We start from the raw sequence: 15,502 nt of genomic DNA, 5'->3' as shown, positions 1-15,502 counted from the left end.
GTCAACTTGGGCTCACAAAACAAATTTCCCGAGCTTAATCAAGTTAAAGTTGTCCATATAAAAAAAATAATTTGTCCCCTTTGTCCTTATGAGGTAGACAGAACCAATTGTAAACATTCTTTGTGATAACTTCTTGAAGTTTTTTGAAACTGTAAATAATCTGACCTGTTGTTGTTTTGTGTCAGTTCATCCTGTCATTCCCAACAACAACAACTCCTCTCTTTCTTCTCTCTGTCTTTATCTCTCTGTGCACCATTGTTAAAGCTTTGACTGACCTTTTCTGTGGCAGCCTGTCTTAATACCCTGGGGTATATGATAGCTGGAGGATAGGCTTTAATTGACGTGGCAGCATTCTTGAGGTTTGGAGAGGTGAGGGAGAGGAGCAGGTAGAGAAATGTTGAAAGTAAGGTCATGTGCTTGCGAGGTTTTTGCTCAAGGTTGGAAATGTCCCTTAATGATGGTAGATGACCAAGATGTGATAGGAGACGGCTAGATTCCTCTGAATTTGAAGCGTTTTTCTTTTTCTCAGCAGCATCACTATTTTACTTTATGAGGTTTTAAATGAGGTTGTAGATGAGATTTTTGAATAACATTGTTCTGTGAGATGCTTTGCCTGAGGTTAAATACCACTTTGGAGTAGTTGTACAGTCGATTTAGGACAGTCATATTGTATTTCTTGAGAAGAAACACATTTCATTGCCTGAGTGTACCCAATTGAGCCCAAGTCTTTTCTATAAACTTTACATCGGACTGTACAGATTTCTCTCTTGTTGAGCTGAAAACAAAACAACAGTGCCAAACTAGCTGCTGGTATCCTTTAAGTACCACAGACATGCAGCTCTTATCTCAAGGGCTCACTTGTCTTTGTAAGCTGGAACAAGATAAATCATTTTTAGTAAGGTCTGAACTCTGAATGAACTTTGCTTCCTTACAAAAATACATTTCATAGGATTTCACAAATAAGCCAATGATACAGTCTTTTAATGTCTTTACATTATTTGACGATTGACAGATTCAGAATCATCCACAGAGATGAATCACAGTTTTAGTTCTCAGTTGATCAAAAATAGAAGTGTGAAAATAGAAGTGGATCAGAATTCATTCTCTATCCTGGGAGTTTATTTCCACACATACATCCGTCCATCCAGAGGCTTCCATGTAGTGCAGTCTGTAGTGTGCATTGATGCATTTCTTCCTTGCCTACATTAATGAGACACGTCAATGTCTTGCACTGCAGGGCATTAAGGAGAGCTGAAGCAGCAGGCAGCTACTTTTTAATGTAAAGCACTTTCAGCTCCATCTCTTGTATGAAAAGTGCTCTATATATAAAGTTTATTATTACTTTCCAGGAGCAAATCTGCTGCTGCTTAAGAACACTTTAACATCAACACAAGCTACATTTGTAAATTCTGAATTCTACACGAGATTTGTTGCACAAAGCAAACATTTATGTCAGTAATGTCAGCATAAAATTCAGAGTTACCTAATTGATGGTTAAAGAAAGAAAATTTCTAATCCTGTGTCAGGGTGTTAATTGTTAACTCATCTCTAGATATATAAAAATTTATCAACAAGTCAGGTCAAAACGTAGTATATGGCTGGACCGCCTATGGTCAAATGCTGGTTTTATAACCATGATGCTGTTGGACAAAATCACCAAACACATAAATTAAAGACAAAAGCTGTGCTATGATTTCAGCCATATTTACTTGTAAAATTATGATAATTTATCCAGTCAAATGTGATTTGACTAGCAAACCCCCTTCATCACATAAAACCATATTAAACTGCAAGCTTGTTGGTTGTAGTAGCAAGATCTGTAGAATGTCATATTGTGAAACTACAGACACTCTAGTTTCTGTTTCACTGTCTTTAAAGTCTGTAAACTTTAAGAAAAGGAAGATAATATAAGGTCTGTATTTGTAATGAATGCCCAACTTGGATTTATGGTGTGTTTCTTAAGGGAGAGCTAATAATCAACCCCACACATGGCTGCATGGTGCTTCCCCATTTATTATTTTTTGCAGACAACTTAATTGAATACATTTGTATATACTTCTATATTAGCGCCAGGATGCAGCTCAAGTTGTGTTATCAATAACTAATTTAGAAACTGCTCCTCTGTCACATCACAGTGAGACTCAGGTTTGATTGTGCAGTAGTTCCACAAAGGCTGCGTAATGTGTACATTAATTAAAGGACACATTAAAAGCAAGCATTAAAACTTTGCTATAAATGCTACAACACTACAAAATGAATACTGTATGAGAGGTCATGGCAGTTCTACTACAGTGGCCTCAGATGCATTTGGACTGAGAAGACTCTGCCACTGACTGAAATACAAGGAGGCCAGCTCAGCCAGGGAGTTGAAATTGAATGGCAATACTCAAAATCTCCAATAAAATTTAGGTATTTGTGGAGGCCCTGCTGGGTGATATAACAAAAACAGGAAATGTGTTATAACACTTTTGCATTATCTGGAACATCCTCCTGGTTTTAACGCCACCATACAGTGAAGAATGAGGCAACAAATTATTATCTCAGTAAAATTGAAAAGTGTGTCTGTGTGTGTGTGTGTGTGTGTGTGTGTGTGTGTGTGCGTGCGTGCGTGCGTGCATGCGTGTGCATGTGTGTGGCAATGTGGTCTACCAAATGATGCAGGCAATTGTGAATGTGAAAGTTAATAGGATTAAACACTCTGTAAATGCTAGCATCTACATGAGACCACAAGTGCACACACACACACACACACACACACACACACACACACACACACACACACACACACTCACAGTCACACACACGTGCACACGCTTTTGGAAACATTAAACTCTTAATGGGGCATCTTGGTACTTAGACATCTGCTTCTCGTTCTGCAGAGTCAAGGACTGTTGACTGATTGTAGCAGTCTGGTGATAAGTGTTAGAAGACCAGCTTTTTTCTAACCACTGGCCTGGATGGGAAGAGATGGGAAAAGTAATGAGTGAGAGCTATTTTAAATTCACCCCACCTCCAAACACTGACATTAAGGCGAACCTGAGTGAGGCACTTAACCCCCAGATGGTCCAGTAGAACTACAGTGGAGGACAGTGGTTGGACTAGGAATCTGTAAACTCTAAGGGGATTGTGTGTAGTAAATTTGGAGAAATACCCTTGTTCTTAAAATTTAGATTGAGTTATATACCTCAGAACATTTTATCATCAGGACTGGACTGGAATTGCCACAAATGAAAATCTATACTCTTTGGTATCCATGTTTTGGAAAAAATCCCTTTTTAATGCCACAAACAAGATGAAACCTCAATGCAGGACACTATTTGTTTTACTTTTTATTTATTTTACATTTATACCCCATTTTCCTAGTAATTTCTGTAGTTGATCTAATTATGTGATCCTACATTAGACTAAGTACAGCAGGAATTCATTACCTCAGCTGTACTTAAAGTGTAGGTCAGTAATCTGAAAATATACCAAATTCTAAGATTAATGTTATGTATGTTGAACAATGATTTAAGGAAAGTCTAACCATGAATTGGTTTGGCCATTTTAAGCTGTTCGGCAAAGAGAAAAGTTAGCAATGAAGTATAAAGGCTCATGGTTTAGTTTTAACCAAGGTAAAGGTTTCAATCACAAAAAGCTGCACAGGATTAAAACTTCACTCACACTAAAAAGGTGGTCTCATATGATGTCAGGGTAAATGTCTACAAGTGCAAAGTCCTTCCTACTGCGCTATTTTACTGTCAGACTGCTTCCTTTTGTTTGTTGTGCCGCCTTGTATTGTAACATTTTTGTAGAGGGAAAACTTTTCTGGTCTATTTTTCATACTTGGATTTTAGAAGATCTTGCTTACTTTACTCTCAGAGCATTGTAGACAAATGGCCCTGAGGGAATAAGATCAACTGTGATGACAACTAGAGAAAGGGAGGTTTCCATGTTTCACATTAGTTACTGTCTACAGTATGAAGCTGCAAAACTGTACTGGAAACTGAGGCAAGGGGACTGTTCAACTTAATCGGTTAAAACTGTTTGTGTATGAGTGTGCGCTGATCTGACACAAACATAGTGTACACTCAGGCAGCTTAAACAGCCCAAAATAGCAACTCTGGTATCTATATAACTTGAAGTAGACATTCCCATAGTCAACAAGCCCCTAACAGACACACAGGCCTGTTTCCTTGGATACAGACACTGTCGCAGACACACAGAAACACTCTCATTGCCTCTGTCAGCGATGGATTACCCTGAGAGAGGAATGAATCGGAAGATACAATGGAGCAACGTTTGTTTTGCCACAGGACACAATGGTGGTAGAAATGAATTGCTATCTTTTAAACAGGGGCACGAAGTGAGACGATTTTTTGTTTTGCTTTTACATATACATTGCTCTCTCAGCTGTCTTAGCATCCTCAACATACATACTCTGTCTTGCTCCCCAATAACAAAAACGTCACTTCATATTGTAATATGTGTTCATCTCCAGCAAAGTATTTGTTCCCACTGGAAATACATCATTCTCTCCTTCTCTCTCCCTTCATTTCTCTCCACGTGTGTGTGAAACACTCACCCTCATAGTCCAGCAGCAAATTGCATGTTTCCAACAGAGTTATTCAAATGGTGATAAAAGGTACTTTGCCAGTAAAGCTACACATTTTTTTCAGTTATAGTAAAGTCATTCTAACTTGCACATCAGGTTGGCTCATGCTCAGGCCAGGTGTAATTTCTGTCAGTATGAGTCTGTATCCTAAGGCTTTGGAACTGAGATATAAAGTTAATTACGTCAGGTCAGCTTCTTCTAGTGGAAAATTAGAAAATAAAATCACATTTTTTTTACAGAAGAAAAGAGACACATAATGCAAAAAAAGCAATTATTTTGATAATGAACCTTGATCGCAATAAATATGCACAGAGAGTAATCATTCATTAAATGCGTGTTTACATCCCTAATCACAAGTTTCTAACTTTGATAGCACACACACACACACAGCAAGAATTGTTCCTCATTCCATCACACCTTCATGTCCATACTTCCCTATTATAGCAGTGTACACATGTAATTTAAAGAATAAAACAAACAAGCAAACAAACTGGGATATAAGTTCAAAGTCGTGGACAAACTATAGAATGGTTTCAAAACATATCTTAATTAAAAACAAAGCTTAATTAATTAACATTTACACAAAGATGTCCTTCAGCTCTGGTGATTTGATCCTGGTATTCCTGCTGGTGAATTCTCTATTGTATTTCAGTGCATGGGTGGACCTATTAAACAGGACCTTCGACCTCTATCTGGCATGCTGCTGCAGCTCCTGTCATGTGGAGAAATATGAATCACATGTCTATGCCTTGTTATCTGCACTTGTGTGAACATGCCTGCATGCTCAGGGGCATACAGATGCACACATGCACACAATGGCATGCAGGTACTGTGTGTGCATTTAGAAAAACCCAACTGATATTGTAAGCTTGTACCTAGATGCACACACAGTCAGAGTCAGATTGCTGCCTGTGGGACTGCTCCAGGTGAGGAGTCATCCTGCTTGGCTAACGACACCTTCCTGCCTTTAGACCTCTCAGCTGCTGTACCCTTGAACTTTGTATACATCCCATCTGCATACCCAGCTCCCTCTGAGCTCCACTCTGCAGCCCAGCAATGCACCTCTACCAGGGAATTCATGAACTGCACATCTTATAGGAATTTATAGAAATGAAAGGCAATTCTTTTTCACCGGCTTCCGACAGACAAACTCGGAAAAGAAAGCACAGACACATAGTGAACAACTGAAGGAATGACTGTCTTGAGGAGCACTTGGAAGAATAAATGCTGTAAATCCATCCACCACAAAACACTAAACAAATTCCATATTCTCTGTTGTTATGGCTCCATGACAGCTGAGGCTGCGGCATAATGTTTTTGGGTTCTCTGTCCATCCGCCAGTCCCATTCTCGTGAACATGATATCTCATGGATGCCTTAAAGGAATTTCTTCAAATTTGGTACTGATTTTCACTTGGACTCAAGGATGAACTGATTAGAATTTGGTGGTCAAAGGTCACTCTGGTCTCACAAAACACGTTTTTGGCCATAACACAAGAATTCATACATGAATATGACACAATTTAACACAAATGTCCATTAGGATAAAATTATAACATTTTATATCCGAACAGTCAAAGGTGGACTTCATGGTGATGTCACAATGTTCTGCAAAAACACTTCTGGCCATTATTCAACGCTGTAACTCAGGACGGGAAGGTTGTGATCATATTTCCTGCAACTTGATGAACTTGAGGAATACAACTACGAGGTGGTAATTATCTGGCTTTGCAAAAAATATTGAATTGCCACATTTTTCATTTACAGTGTCATTATCCTCCACTCTTCATCCCTCATTCAGTGTGCACAAATAACATCAAAGATTCCAATTTCCACTCCAGCCTTACACAAGAGAGCTTTTGAGAGACAAATTATTGGTTCGTGTGGCAAAAAGCCCTTGAAATGAATTTTAAGTTAATTAGGGCAGCTTCTGTTTACGTTTCATTATTTTGACTTCCCTACAAACAGCTTTTTTTCCCCTGCTGTAAAGTGCCGGGTAGCGCGCGTTTGTAAGTACAGGGCTGAGATGGAGACTGTTGAAATTGTCATTAGTGGTGATCATGAGAGGGATGTAATTGGTATTTGTGGGTACAACACACTAATTGCTGTGATAATATGCAGACCTTGGTTTTTGCAGAGCGTTCTCCTGCAATTATCTGACAAGATCAGCGGCTCAGAGAAGAAGACCTATTGTGTTGGGCTGAGGGTGGAGACAGAGGTGTTGCTCTAGGTTCAAATCTAGAGGAAAGATGTCAAGAGTCTGCAAATCAAAATGAGTATCTTTTGCTTGAGGCATGAAAACAGATTCTCTCAGCAAAACAGCAACGAGAACGAGCCATGATGAAGATGAGAGCAGTGTTTCATGTGTTCCCCATGTAGCAACAGCCTTTGGATATACCTCACTGTGTGAATCTGGCCTTGTTATCTGTTCTTATTTCACTGTAACTACTGTATCCTTTATAGCACAAAGAGAGAGACAGACGTAACATGCAGGAGTGATTGTTTTAACTGTATTGACAGTATGAGCTTTAGAAATTGGCCTCAGAATTGTGTCCCGGAAATGAGAGTGATCAGGCAGCATAAAATGAAAATCTGTGAATATGATTCAGTTAAATGCTTTTCAAATTTGATAATTGATTAATCCTTTGAGTCATTTATTAAGCAAGAAGACTACAGGGCTGGCAGCTCTGTGAGGCTATACTAGGGCACAGCGGTGCTTTGAACGAGATGCTAACATCAGCTTGCTAACATGCTGATGTGTGATGAGGTGAAATCTGCAACACTTGCAGAATAAAGAACAACTTTATTGTCAGACCTATGCTTTTGGGCTCATTGCCTTCATCAGGTTCATCATAAAACACATTATTAATAACATTTCAATAAAGTGACTAAGCCCTGCGATAGACTGGCGACCTGTCCAGGGTGTACCCCGCCCTCGCTCAATGTCAGCTGGGATTGGCTCCACCATAAATGTACAAAATTTCAAAGAAATCCAACCCATAGTTGTTGAAATTTTTCAGACTAGACCAAATTGATGAACTGACAGTCAGGCCAACATTGCTAGCCCTACACAAAATAAGACTTTTAAAGACTTAAGAAATTATGAGGGACTTTTTTCACTATTTTCTGACATATTATAGACTAAATCGTTATAGTCTAAACACAATGATCTTTTTTGGTAATGTTAGCACCAATATCTCACGTAGAGTCACAGCTGTATAGCACAGTGTGTATTTTGTACATTTACAGAGGAGTGGTGGCACTAACTCAACACTAGGCAGTGCCTTAAAATATATGGGTGTAAATCCTGCTCACATCTGCCTCAGTGAAGTGCATATTTGTTTATCAACAGCACTCGTGCATGATAGCTCATATCTCCCCAGAGGACCAAACACATGCTCTCTCCACTCCACTGCTGAGACGTCTGCTTTCTGGAGCAAATTAATTCCCAGTTGGAGAATGACTGTTATGAATGGGTTGGGCAAGGGAGATGGATGGGCTACCCATTCTTCTGCGAAGCCCTCTGCTCCCTGTAACAAAGATGCTGAGGCTTGTCCTACTTTTGTGGGAGAAAAAAATGTGGCTTTGTACAGTAGCTCAGGGGACTCTCCATGTGGGGCTGGGAGGGCTGCCGTGTTAACAGACTTGGAGCAGAAAAACACCCAGAGGAAATCTACCAACAGAGAGAATGATATCGAGCTGTGAAGCTGTGAATTTGGGTGCTTCACATTGATCATATCCCTTCTCAGATACAGGCTTCTTGTTTGAGAAAGCCTGCTACACTGTGTTGACATTTGGTGTGTGCATGTGTGTGTGAGTCGGTAGTTCAGGCCAAGACGGTCCCATGGCATTCAGTCTGAGGCTCATAATATTGTGTAAAGCTTGTGAGCTGCTTCTCTGCTATGGTGTAGGTAGCACTTATCCACTGTCACCCTGTCAGAACTCCAAATTGCAGGTTTATTGAGCATAAAATAAGCTAAACAAGTTTGACTTATTACAAAGGGTGAGTGTGACATTCTTTCCTTCATAGAGGTGACTTATAGTGAAAAACAGTTTAATTTAAAATGGGACACTTTTTTTAAAAAATGTGGTACATTCTTTAAAAATAACTGGGGGTAAAACTGGCTGTTAAAAAAATAAATGTGACATGAAAAAAAAGCTTATGTGTGACTTTTTGTTGACATAATCTTGGTTTGCCTGTAGATCAAAACTGCATTTTACAGTGAAAATCCCATCCTTTTCTCCACGCCAAGATTTTCACCAACTGCTGTGGTTCAACAATATTCATATATTCCTGATATTATGCTCCATCCCAACATCTCATTTCACACAGAAACACATCAAAATGTAATTAAAATTAAAATTCCAAAGCCATTTCTTGGGGAATCATTTAGCAGGTTTTTGATTTACTAACTGCAAACTTTTACAGGATGCACGTCAGCATGTTTACAATACAGCATAACATCAGTTATTATCAAAATGATCAGATTTACAGGCAGTCAGTCACCTTGATGAATGGCAGTCAGAGAAAATCTATGATCTGACTCAAACCATAATAATCAATAACGGAACAGAATTGTTCTGTCAAGTATGTAAAAAGATCTTCTTTCTTTAGCGAATAGTGGTAACCTTTAGCAAGACTCAGTGATCAGACAATAAAATGCATGGCTGTGAATGGGTAATTTAGTTTATTTTGGCCATTAGTTTTAAATTATAGATTGAGATACTGTACTGAATAATTCGGGCAATAGCACAAAACATGTTAATTAATGGACAGTGAAGATCTTAACAATTGTGGTGAAAAATACTTTGTTTTCACAAATGAATACTAAACTTTGGGTTTACGAATCCCTGTATGAACTTATTTGAAGACAAGTCTATGTAATCAATCTAAAAACACAGCTTTATTGGTTACTGACAGTCTGCTGTTTTGTGGGGAACATGAATACTCAAAAAGACCAATCTCATCATTTCAATCCCATCACTGCTCTGGATTTAATCAGTATTAAATCAGGATATTAACCATGGATTAGATTGTCAAAGTGAATGACACTGGGTCACACATACCTGTAAGCACAGACTACTGTCAAACTGACTGATAAACTGTAGCACAATGTGCGGCATAGACCTAGGAAGACTTGATTGAAACATCAACAGAAATATAAATATTGTTATTACGCAGTATCGTATGCCTTCTTCACACATCATTCACACCCTCATCTGTCCCTCCTGTTCAGTTTTTCATTTTTAAATATTTTGTAGGTTAGATAGGCGGGTGTTCAGAGAGCACAGATTACAGTGAATGGCAAAATGACCAAATTCCCATGTGGGCAAGAAAAACCTCTGTCTCCTCAATCAGCTTATAGGACAACTGCTGCTGATGTCTGCTTGAATACCTCTTAGTCTCCCCCTAGTCCGCTTTACGAGCTCCACAAGCTTCTCAGGGCCTCTATACGGTCTTAACTACCCAACCAGGACAATACTGTCTGTGGAGCTTTCGTTCCAGCCGGATACCACCTGATTTCACTCATTATCCTGGCTCCTGAAATAGTCGGGCCTATTAAATCGCTCTTATTCAAGACCATGGTTCATTGAATCAAGGAGACTTTAAAACAGTCTCTGTGGGGGGAGAAAAAAAAAGCTTCCGGGACCCCTTTGTCATGCCTGAAGCTGACCACCACGGCTGTGGGAGAAGTCGTGATGAAATCCTCGAAGAGCAAGAGTTAAAAAAATTGAAGGCGCTCCAGTGGACTTAAACATCCACAAGTGAGTGTGCAGCTCTGATTAATGAATGCTTGTATTGTGTCGTGATGTGTATGCTCGCATAGATGCCTGCTGGTATTGTGATGCCCTGTCACCCCTGTGTGTCAACTGATTGGTTTGATTGATCGCTCTGCTCTGTTTGTACTGTGTCTGTTGGTTGACTTTTCTGTAACTGCTCCATTAAACATTACTTACTGTTGCTTTTAGCATTGATTTGAATATTTTAAGTCATCATAGTTTGTGAAATTTTATTTTGCATCTCATAAAAATCATCTGATTATACTCATGAACTGTATTTAAATGTGTCAGTATCGAGCCTCTCTGTGAAGGTGTTTTTGGCTGAAATGGGGAAAAATCAAAAATACAAAGGGATGCTCCAGGTTGCCCACACCATCCTAACAGGAAAGGAAACAAGAAATGCAAATAGAGAAAACTGGTTCTGAACAACTCAACAATTTTTTATATCGTGTCAGTGGCCTATTTACTCCGGCAGAGTGCTGGATGATAACCTCTAAACAAATAATCTTTTACCCAACAAACCAAATTGTTTGAACAAAGCAGGAACTTAATGAAAAGATGGTATGAACGACTGCGATCTTAAGAGACTTGTTCTACTTGTGATCAATGATAGCATCCATCCAAGATCTTGCCCTGGGGGACTTGGAATATGGTAATCAAATTATGTAATCGTGTTGTGCTTAACAGAGCAAATATCCAAAGGCCTTGAAGCATCACTTCCATTAAGCCAGGATGTCTTTTATACTCACAGTCCAAGTGCTCCCGTAATTAGGTTCAATGTAAACATGGATACCAAAGTAAGGAAACCACTTCAACAATAAACTGCAATCTATAATGTCAAAATGTCATGGGAAGGTGTCATCTAAAGGAGTGGGGATGGAGGCAATCTCAAGGACTTTCTTATATGTAGTACATCAAAGCACAAACATACTGACTGAAACCATATCTCTTGTAGCTTTTTGTTTAACAAAGATGAGCAGCCGTGCTGAATCAGCTCACCTCGCAGCATCTTCAGTTGCACCTTCACAGAAAGAGCAATGAGGCTGACATCCACACCTCTGAATGGCTTTTCTTTAACGGCATCAATCTTTTCACTTGATACAGTAAAGTGATCCTCTGCTGGCAAAAATGGATCAACGTGCAGTTTGTTTCATACACATATACCGTAGGATGCTGACATCACCTTTATTTAAATTTGTTTACAGTACATTTAAGACAAAAACCAATTTCTGGAGAAACTGAAGACATAAGTCCAGCATTGTATTTCAGCCAAGCAGACATGGTCACGCCAAGCTCTGCCATTACACATGCAGAGCCCAGTCGACGCCAGCCAACCATGAGGACAAGAGTTGGCGTCTCTCATGAAACCCAGCTCATGCCAAGATATTTGATCCACCCATTATTGTATCATAGTGTGCATATCCACAACACAATTATGCAAAACATGTTAGTGTGTCGAAGGAAACACCTTACACTTCCACGGAGAGATGCATCAGGTCACAGATAAATGAGAGAATCAACAAATATGAAATAATATGAAAAGAAGAACAGATAGGACATCCTTATCTTGTTCCCACAGCCAACTGCTTCCTGAGCTGCAACACCCATAAGCTCACAAATCTTGCTGACTGACAACTGTGTAATAAAGAAGGATTTACAAGTGTATCTACATTGGGGAAGGAAATGTGATAGCTCTGATTATGAGCGATCGACTGATGCTGCACCAGTGTTACATCAAGAAATGTGTACAGTATGAGCTTTATTTAAAATTCAAGGCTATGGAGTCTCACAACTCTGAATGATTTATGCCCCTAGCCTCCGTTCAGAGGTCACATTGACGCTGTGAAATATGTAAAAATTAAGACATTAGAGAGCATAATCAACATTCATAAGATGTTTTGCTGTGATCTAAAGCAACATATTCTGTATCTTACATAAAATGCATGCTAGAAAGATAGAAAAGGTAGCACTTCTGGACTCTCGAAAATCTCTTCCTGTGCAAAAAAACATGCAACCTCACCGACAGTAAATTATTCTTATTAAGATTCCACTTTGCACAGCAAAACCATTATGAAATACAATGGATATATTTCTGAGCATTTACGTGACCCTAAAAAAGTTCTATGACAATCAATCACTGCCAGAAAGTTTTAAAAATGCTGTATATTTGTCTGTAGTTGTCATGATGCAAAAAACCCCACCCATTCCCCACACAAGCAATGTGTTATGTTTTCAATCTCTATCTGACACACACACACACTTGACTTCAAGGAGAAAGTGTTGTCAAGATCAAGATAAACGTGTCAGCTCTGTAAGCAAGCATCACAGCATAAGATCCATTACCGACAGATAGAGCATCTGCTTTGCATTCACTGGACATTTGCTGCTAAATTAGCTTCATATAATGGCTGACAAAGAGCAGTATCTTGTTTCAGTTATGATCTTAACAAGGCACATTTTAATGACTTGCATGGATATGATGAGAAACAGAAAAAGTGTCAGATAATTGAAACACCATGGGATGAAACATGAAAAACTGTGATTAAAAGATGGTATACATGTGTTTCATCTTTGGTTATATGTCTTTTAAATAGCATAAATGAATAGCACAGGCTTTTCATGGACCCTTAACAAACACATTTGGAGTAATCCAGACAAGAACTGCAGACTGTTTTTTCCATGCATTTTCAATGAATACAGCTGCTTGAGTAATATATCATGAAATATTAAATTTTGGTCTTTAATGCTCCCCAGTTCTGACTCAGGAGTGGTCTGTCATTACATAATCGGCTGTCTGGGAGCTGTATCAAAGTATCTTTGTCAACCAACAGTACTAATTTCAATTGTCAGGTTATCATGAACCACTAAGGAGGGATCACTGCTTTGCACTATTAGCTTATTGTGCTCAAATGCCAATGTTTGATTTTATTGTCCATCAAACATGCAGTACTGGAGGCTCTGAGGTGCAGTTAAATAGGCTACAGCAGTCCCCTGACTTACACAGAGAGAAGCCTAATGTAGCTCCTCATCATCCAGCTGTTCTGTCATCTTTTGAACATTTTTATCCCAGTTTTTTGGGGCGTCTGAGGTGAGTTTCCGCCACCACTAGTGATGTAACACAAGTGTATCGTTTGTACTGTAGTTTGATGTAATAAAAAAAAAAAAAAAAAAGACGTCAGATTGCATGACGTCACGTGTGCCAAAGCATAGGTTCGCCTCCTGTTTACATTTGCAGTGAGTGAGGCGTGCAGTGAGGCGCGCTGCCTGCCTCTGTTTTCTCAATAAATGTGGAGAAATAATGTGGAGCTGAGTAAATAGAGCAGTTTTAACCCAGAAGCCCCCCCCCCCACCCACCCACCCCCCTCCTATCATTCAAGCTGTAATTGATCAGAGCAGGCGCCCCTCAGTCAGGTAAGAGGTCGAAATGAACACATTAAAAACACCATGCGTGTACCTGTCAACTGCCAGGTAGTTTAATCGCAGCGGTCTAAAATCTCTACTTGCCTCAAACCGTGATTACCTCATACCCCCTTGTGTAAAAAAAAAAAAAAAAAAATGCCCTTGACACGAACTAGGCTGCATGTAGAAGTGCGCCTTGTTCAGATCAGTTCATCTGTTCCATCACAACTAAGACAGTTCGTTTTCATGGTAAATGAACAGCAAAGAAGGGGCTGCTTTCTTACCTGTAAATGCCCCTGGTACATATTGAGCATAGAGTCAGTCGCGGATCTCTCCGTCAGTGGATCTTTACACTTCTTCCAGACTTGCAGGGGCAGAGTGGCAGACTGGAAGTGTTGGTCGCGAAAGCTGCAGCAGAGTTTTCGTGTTGGTTAGGAGGTCCGGAGGAGCAGACAGAGCGGAGCTGTCCTCTCCTCAGGTGCTGAAGCTGACACTTTGCGCTCATCCAGGATTTCTCTGCGCGGTGACACCGAAGTGCGCCGGGCGCAAGACCAACACGACGTCGGACCGCACTTTTAGCTGATTCCTCACAGTGTGCTGACGCGGGGTTTTAACACATACGCTTTGGGGTTATTAAAGGACAGCCTTGCTGTTCTTGTAGGGAGAAATAAAAAAATCTCCGCGTTTTAAGTCTTCATCCTGAACGCACTGCCGTTCTCCACGGGTCTCTCCCTCTCTGTCTCTCCCTCTCTGTCTCTCCCTCTCTCTCCGCCTCTCTCGGCTGTGGTTTGAATGTTTTGATGCTCCTCCGGCTTCATTCCCCTCTTATAGCGCGCTCCTCTTCCCTGTTTGCCAACTACTCCCTGTAACCCAGCCCTCTGGTGCTTCCTCCAGTGCTGACGTAGGCCTACTCCACAAGGAGGCACACAGGAACATCTCACTCACACTTAAGAGCATGTTCAGAAAAACACAGTAAATGTCCATGTCCATTCCTGAATGCTAAAAGCAAACTGTGTACAGCACATGTTAAGTCTGAAAGGCTGTTGTGTCTGCATGTGATGAAAAACATGAGCTGTTGTTCCCAGTCTTCCAATTAGTTAAAAGAAAAAAAATACATAAACAAAACTATGCTGGTCCTATAGTTTAGCATTGCTTGAATTAGTTTTATAGTATATTTGTTTCATTCTTTGGGTTCTTATAAATGGGTTTAGCCTCTACAACATTCCTGACGTGGATGAAAACTCATCTTAAATGGTGAAAATTTAAACTTTTCTTGAACAGGACGTAATACAGAACAAACGTGTAAGGCTTGAGGAACAGAAATTAAAATGAGGTGAAATTTTATTGCATAAATACAAGATGGCACATTGACATTTAAGTTAATCCAGTCAGTAAGTAAATAAGTAAATTACTCAGGTGGAAAAAGAAGATGACTAGTTTCAAATGATGACAAGTTGATGTGACCAGCTGACAATTTAGTCTCTCCCTGTCATACTTGAGGCATGTGGGCTCATCAGTTAGCACTGTCACCTCATTGTTTATGCCTTCATTTACTTCACTTTATGCCAGTTTGTATGTCCTTGTTGTGTCTCTGAGTTTTTACTTTGTCTGGGTGCTCCAGTTATTCCCACAGTCCAGAGACATGTAGGCCAGGTCAACCGGCTATTCTGAATTGTTAGTTAGGTAGCTAGGTGTAAATGTGAGTGTGTGTGTTTGCCCTGTGACCTGT

General features: G+C 39.8%; 1 protein-coding gene across 2 annotated transcripts in view; it reads right to left on the bottom strand.

The window, feature by feature from the left end:
* The window catches only part of pex5la (peroxisomal biogenesis factor 5-like a), a 92,502-nt gene extending 77,912 nt beyond the window's left edge, over positions 1–14,590 (bottom strand). For both annotated transcript variants that reach the window (XM_071487917.1, XM_071487918.1), the window contains exon 1: positions 14,058–14,590. In XM_071487917.1, coding sequence (XP_071344018.1) covers positions 14,058–14,087 — 30 coding nt within the window. In that variant the 5' untranslated portion in view covers positions 14,088–14,590. The remainder of the gene's footprint in view (positions 1–14,057) is intronic.
* Positions 14,591–15,502: the final 912 nt, after the last annotated feature.

The sequence above is a fragment of the Trachinotus anak genome, unplaced genomic scaffold, assembly GCF_046630095.1.
Source record: "Trachinotus anak isolate AG129_WGS33_773 ecotype Australia unplaced genomic scaffold, CSIRO_AGI_Tana_v1 ptg000010l, whole genome shotgun sequence".
NCBI classification, from domain to species: Eukaryota; Metazoa; Chordata; class Actinopteri; order Carangiformes; family Carangidae; genus Trachinotus; species Trachinotus anak.
This window is presented reverse-complemented; position numbering and strand designations above follow the sequence as displayed.